The sequence below is a fragment of the Parus major genome, chromosome 4A, assembly GCF_001522545.3.
Source record: "Parus major isolate Abel chromosome 4A, Parus_major1.1, whole genome shotgun sequence".
Taxonomy (NCBI): domain Eukaryota; kingdom Metazoa; phylum Chordata; class Aves; order Passeriformes; family Paridae; genus Parus; species Parus major.
This window is the reverse complement of record NC_031772.1, coordinates 19,437,514-19,443,346: the sequence shown is the minus strand read 5'-3', so window position 1 is coordinate 19,443,346 and position 5,833 is coordinate 19,437,514. Positions and strand designations below refer to the sequence as shown.

General features: G+C 62.5%; 1 protein-coding gene across 1 annotated transcript in view; it reads left to right on the top strand.

The window, feature by feature from the left end:
- The first annotated feature begins 17 nt into the window (after positions 1 to 17).
- Positions 18 to 5,833, top strand: part of TSC22D3 (TSC22 domain family member 3) — a 16,602-nt gene continuing 10,786 nt past the window's right edge. The window contains exon 1 of the mRNA XM_015626738.2: positions 18 to 382. Coding sequence (XP_015482224.1) covers positions 60 to 382 — 323 coding nt within the window. The 5' untranslated portion in view covers positions 18 to 59. The remainder of the gene's footprint in view (positions 383 to 5,833) is intronic.

Genomic DNA, 5,833 nt, shown 5'->3' with positions numbered 1-5,833 from the left:
CCGCGGCCCCGGGAGCGGCCCCGGCGCCGCCGCCGTGGCCGGGCGCGGGGACACCCGGGATGTCCTCGTCGCCCGCGGAGGAGTGCCGGTCGCCCGTGGGGCTGGACTGCTGCAGCTGCTGCCTGGACCTGGCCAACCGGAGCGGGCTGGAGGAGGGGGCCGGGGGCGAGAACAACAACCCGGGCAGCCCCACCGTGAGCAGCTTCCGGCAGCTGCGGGAGCAGCTGGTCCGACAGAACCTCAACACCGACAAGCTGAGCTCCATCATGCGCCAGGACTCGCTGGAGCCCGTCGTGCGGGACCCCTGCTACCTCTTCAATCAGGGCATCTGCAACAGGAACATCGACCAGACCCTGCTCTCCATCCTCCTCCTCTTCCACAGGTGGGTGTCACCGCCGGGAGCCTGCGAGCTGCCGGGGCCGGGTGCCCCGGGACAGCGGACTCGGAGCTGGCAGCGATGTGGGGCTGGCAAGAGAGAAGAACTTGTGTGACCTCGGGGCTGGGGGGTGTCAGCGGCGGTGGGATCTGGGTGGGGAGAGGCCGCGTCTGGCACGGAGTCCGTACGTGGTGCCAACCCATCCCTGGGTGCGGGTCCCGGTGGTTCTGCTCCGCCGTGCCCGCCGTGCCCGTCTCGCGGTGCCCTGTGTCTGCCGGGCAGTGACAACAGCCCCCAGCTGTGTGTCTTGGCCGCTGGACCCTGTGCTCATCTCTCTGGCTACCTCTGTCCACACAGACAGTGCCCGCAGGGGCATGGATAGTGTCCAGCGACGGACGGGCATCGGCCCCATCCTGCGTGGAGAGCACAGCAGGTTCCTTGGGAAGCAGCTGTGCTGCCTCGAAAGCCATCTTGAGCGTCATTTAAGAGCATGGGTAGGGAGCCCGAGAGTCCCAGTGCCAGCTCCTGCCCTTTCTGCAGCCCCCCAGGCCCTCCCGGAGTGGACACAGGCTTGGCCCGGAGCGGTCCCTGGGAAGTGGCTCTGCCCTGCCCGAGCTGCTCTGGGCAGGCTCCCCGTGCCCCCACAGCCGAGCGTCCTGGGGGCTGCTCCCATCCCTTCCCCGGCCGACTGGGGAGGCAGGACCGCGGGCTCTGCCCTGCTCCCTCCTCCAGCAGTGAGGACAGAGGAGCCTGCACAGGAGGTCCCAGGGGCTCCCGCCGTGCAGGCTCCCCAGCCCTGACCAGGTGAGCCCCAGAGGCGAGCAGTGGACAGAGCTGTCTCAGGTCCTGCACTGGCGCTGTGTGGGGCTGGCTCTGGTGACAGAGGGAGCCGGTGACACCCTGTGGGGGAGCAGCCTGTACGGGGGCTAGCAGGTCTGGGTCTCCCAGATCGGTCTGGAGCTGGGCCAGTAGTGCCGCAGGTGCCCGAGGCCGCCGGGTGGGACGCACACGCTCCGAGCGGCCGGAGGGGACCTGTGGCCCATCGGGGGCAGATGCCCGGCAGGCAGCGGCTGTGGGGCTGGCGTTCAGAGCCCCTCTGGCCGTGCCCTCGGCAGGTGCCGTGGGCGCTGGGGCCGGGTGGGCTCACACGTGGCTGCCCCACGCGGGAGAGCCGCCCCCTCGCCAGCAGCGTCTGACGCCGGGAGAATGCGCTGGGAGGGAGCCGCTCTTCCTGCGCTTACATAACGCCGAGCTGCCGCTCAGGTGGGCAGGGAGGAGCTGGGACAGCCGCCAAGGCTCCCGTACCTGGCCCGAACGGGGAGCAGTGAACCTGCCCGGCTGAGAAGGAACAGGAGCGAGAGGTTCCCCTCCTCCCGGGGAGGCTGCAGCACTGCGGGTGAAGGGGGAAGCGAGACGCTGTCCCCAGCACGGGCTGCCAGGGCTGGGGTCAGGGCCGAGCACCTGGGCTGCTCGCCGGGGCAGTCGGTGACAGTGCCTGTGGGCCAGAGGCCACTGACATGGGCACAGCGGGCTGCTTTCGAGCTCACCCCTGCTGCAGCAGGACCTGTGGTGCTTCTGGTGAGGTAGGGAGTGAGCAGAGATGCCAGGGGTCAAGGATTTCGCCCTGTCAGTGTCCCTTGCATTCCTTGCTGCCTGTCTTCCATGCCCTGTGGTGTCCAAGAGGCTCCGCACGTTGTGTTTGTGACAGGCCGTGCTCTGGTGTGTGCAAAGCTTTGTCCCTCTGTCACACCCAGTGTCCAGACACCTTGGTCTGGAGGCTGCCTGGGTGATCCCCCGTCACCCCTAGGTGACACAGCATGGGGGTGCACGGCCCCAGGCACTGGAGCCAGGTGTGCCCACACCTGTGTTTGCAGTTGTTTTGCTGCAGCCTGAACTTTCTCCTTCTGGGGAATGAGCCAACACATCCAAGAGGAGATAGCATACACAGAGGAGGATTGTGGGTGCCAGAGGAACACCCCGATAACATGCCTGATAAGGGCACCCTGCTGCTGGCACCTGGGAACCCAAACCATTTGGTGCCCACTGTTTTGGCTGCTGTGTTCCTACAGCAACACAGGAGGAGGGGAAGGTTGTGTGGATATACATCCTCAGGTGTGGCTGACATCCAGGACAGCACGGGATCCCCAAGATGCTAAACCCAGAGTTGAGTCTGGCTCTGAGGCTGGCTGGAGACAGCTCAGGGTCAGATGAGTGCTTCTCAGCCAGCACACATTTCAGCAGGTCCAGCCTGTCTCTGGGGGGCCTCTCTGGCTGGGTGGTCCCTGCCAGGCTCTCCACACGCTTTGCTCACAGCAGGGATGTTGTTAGGGATGCACAAGGAAAACACGCTCTGGACCAGTTGCCTCATGCTCCTGCAGAAAGCCCTGCTGTCCTAGGAGGACACAGGACCCTGTGCATGTCCTCACACACAGCATCACAAACTGCTTTCCAAGGAGGACTCAGCAGGGCCAAGGCACCAATCCCACGTGGAAGGGTAGGGAGGACAGCTGCCCCCATCCTGGCTGTGCACACCTTCTCCCCGCAGGTGACAAAGAAGTGAGCAGAAAGGTCTTTGCCATCCCTCTGCTGGGGGATGAGCTGGGGGGAGCCAGTGGTGTGGGAGGAGATCTGCAGGGTGGCAGCTCTTGTGCCAGCCATGATCCAAGTGGGACCTGCCTGGCACCGCGTGGGGAGAGGAGGCACACACCAGCCTGCTTGCCCACAGCCAGCCACACCAGTGCTCCTGCCCAGCCTCTCCTGGGCAACACCTGGAAACCTCTGCCAATCCTGCTCCCGGCTCTGCACTGCCAGATCGGCTGCAGGCACTGCCAGTCCTGCTGCTCCATCCTACAGGGTGGGCAGTGACCCATCCTTTGGTCTAGGCCATGAAAGGAGCCAAGGACCACTTTCTTCCAGGCCTGGGCAAGCCACGGGAGTCACAGGGAGGCAGGGAAGCTCTGTGTGAGCGCCTGGGGGAAGCATGAATTCGGGCAAAGCAGGGCAGCACTGCCTTTCCCTCTGTAAGGTCAGGTCAGCAAGCAGGAGCAGCCAGGGCAGCAGTACCAGGGTGGCATTTGTGTCACAACACCACTTGTTCCCGTCTGTCGGGTGTCACTTTGCAGCAGCAATGCAGGAGGAGAGGAGCCAGGGCATAAAGGGCATGCTGGGGTGGCAGGGCCAGGGTGAGCATTCCAGCTGGTCGAGTGGGCTGGAGCAACAAGAACACATTGATGGGGAGAGGGGCCACGAGCGAGCATGAGAGAGGTGTGGGTGTGAGACTGAGTTGTCCTACTCTCCTTCTTCTGGCCCTGGGACAGCTCTGCCATGGAGGGGGACAGGAGGGTCCCCCTGCTCTCTAGAACCATGCACCAGGGCTTTCTTTGCTTTTCTCCCACAAGACAGAGCTGCATGTGGCCCAGCCTGTGGTCTGCAGTGTTGCTTGCAAGCCCCGCACACCACCGAGGTGCTGGGGGGATTTTGTTTCTGTGGCAGGAGTGGCTTTGTACCACTGGAAGGGGCTGACCTTGGCGTTCCCAAATCCTCCCACCCTCGGGGAGATGTCAGGCAGGCTCAGCCTGCTGGGGTCTCCATCACAGGCATCCCAACACCTTGGCACCCCCACACCTGACCCAGCAGGCTTGGGGCCTGTGTCCCAGCGGCCCAGGCTCACAGGGGCTCTGCCACAGCACACTGGGTTGGCATGGCTCGGCAGGGCTGGCAGCAGCATGGACCACACCATGCCTGCCCCTGCAAGACCCAGCTCCCTCCAGAAGGATATTCCCAACGTTCTCTGAAGCACAGAAGGGTCCTGCTCAGCCCCTCCAGCCCCTTGGGAGGGAACCATTTGCCCCTGACCACAAGGCTGTGGCCAAGGGGGCTGGCACAGCTGAGCCAGTCTGGTGATGCCAACGTCAGCTTCTCAGGAGCCTGTCATCTTGGTTCTCTGGGGATTCTCCAGCACTGCCCATCTGCTAGGGCAGGCACTTGGCTCTGCACAAGCAGAAGTAGGTGTCCCAAGGTCAAGCAGGGGTGACAGCATGGCCCTATGGGGAAAAGGCTGGCCAGGATGTTTTCTGGCTTTGAAGTGTAAAGATGAAGATGTTGGAGCTGAAGGAGGCTGCAGGGGTCTGCCCTGATCCCAGCCCATTGTCCCTTCCCAGTGAGACATGGCCTGATCCTGGATGTTCTCTGCTGGGACCCAACACCACCTCCTTGGCCACTGCCCACCACAAAGGGGGTTAAAGCTGCCTTTGTACTTTGGGGGAGCTCTGGGACCTGCAAAGGATCAAAGGGCTTGGAAAGGCTTGGGATAAATGTCAGAGCCTGGCAGCTGTGTGTGTGCCCAGGGGATGTGACCATGCATGGGTCTGTGCACTTTTTGTGCACTGCCAAGGCCAGTGAGGCTCCAGGTGGATCCTGCCCTTGGGAAGGACCGAGACCCTCTTGACAGAGAATCACAGAACCCATTAGGTTGGAAAAGATTTCTGAGATCATCACCTGCAGTTTTACCGCAGGATGAGTGTTGGGAGAAGAGGGCTGGAGAGGCAAGAGAGGCTACAACCCATCCCAATGCTTTGCAAATGAGCTCTGAGTTATATTTATCCAGGTGCTGCACATGGCTGGCTTTGGGACAGGAGATCATCCTCTGTCTGTGTGCTGAGTTATATATATACATATATATATCTGTTTGAGGGGGCTTTTGTTGCAGAACAACTCTGGTGGCAGAGGAGAAACCCTGGGCCCTCAGACTCCAGGATCAGGGTGGGATCCAGTCCTTGCCACCCCCACCTGCAATTCCCTGAGGATGGCAGCCCTGTCCAGACTGGCAGAAGGTGGCAGATACCATGGGGAAGGACAAGACATTTCCATGTCCCTAAGTGAGACCATCACAGTGATATGGCTGTGAAAAGGAGCAGGACTGCTCCGGGTGGTTTGGAGGCAGGGCATGGTCTCAGCTCGTCCCCAGGGTTTGGCACAAGCCAGGTGAGGGCTGGCTGCTGAGCTGAGCCTCGGCAGCAGCACAGGTAAACATCCTGCCAGCAACCGATTGTCTTTCACGTTGTTATTGTCCTGAAATGTCAGTGACGGCAGGCTTTCGGCGAAGGTCCCTGATTTGAAATGCCCGGGATTCCTTGCAAAGGCCAAGAGTGGTATTAATAACCACCCCGGCTGAAGCCGGGCCGCCCTGCGTGTCCTTGCCTGACCTGCTGCGGGTGCTGGCTCATGGCAGCCGAGCTCTGCTCCTCCTGCCCCGAGCGGCTCGGCTCTCACAGCCCCCCGGCTCCGCCTGTCCCTCGGACCTGCTGGGGCTGTGCTGGGCTGTGCTGGGCTGTACTGGAGCTGTACTGGGCTGTACTGGGCTGTGCTGGGCTGTACTGGGCTGTACTGGAGCTGTACTGGGCTGTACAGGGCTGTACTGGGCTGTACTGGGCTGTACTGGGGTTCTGCTGGGGCTGT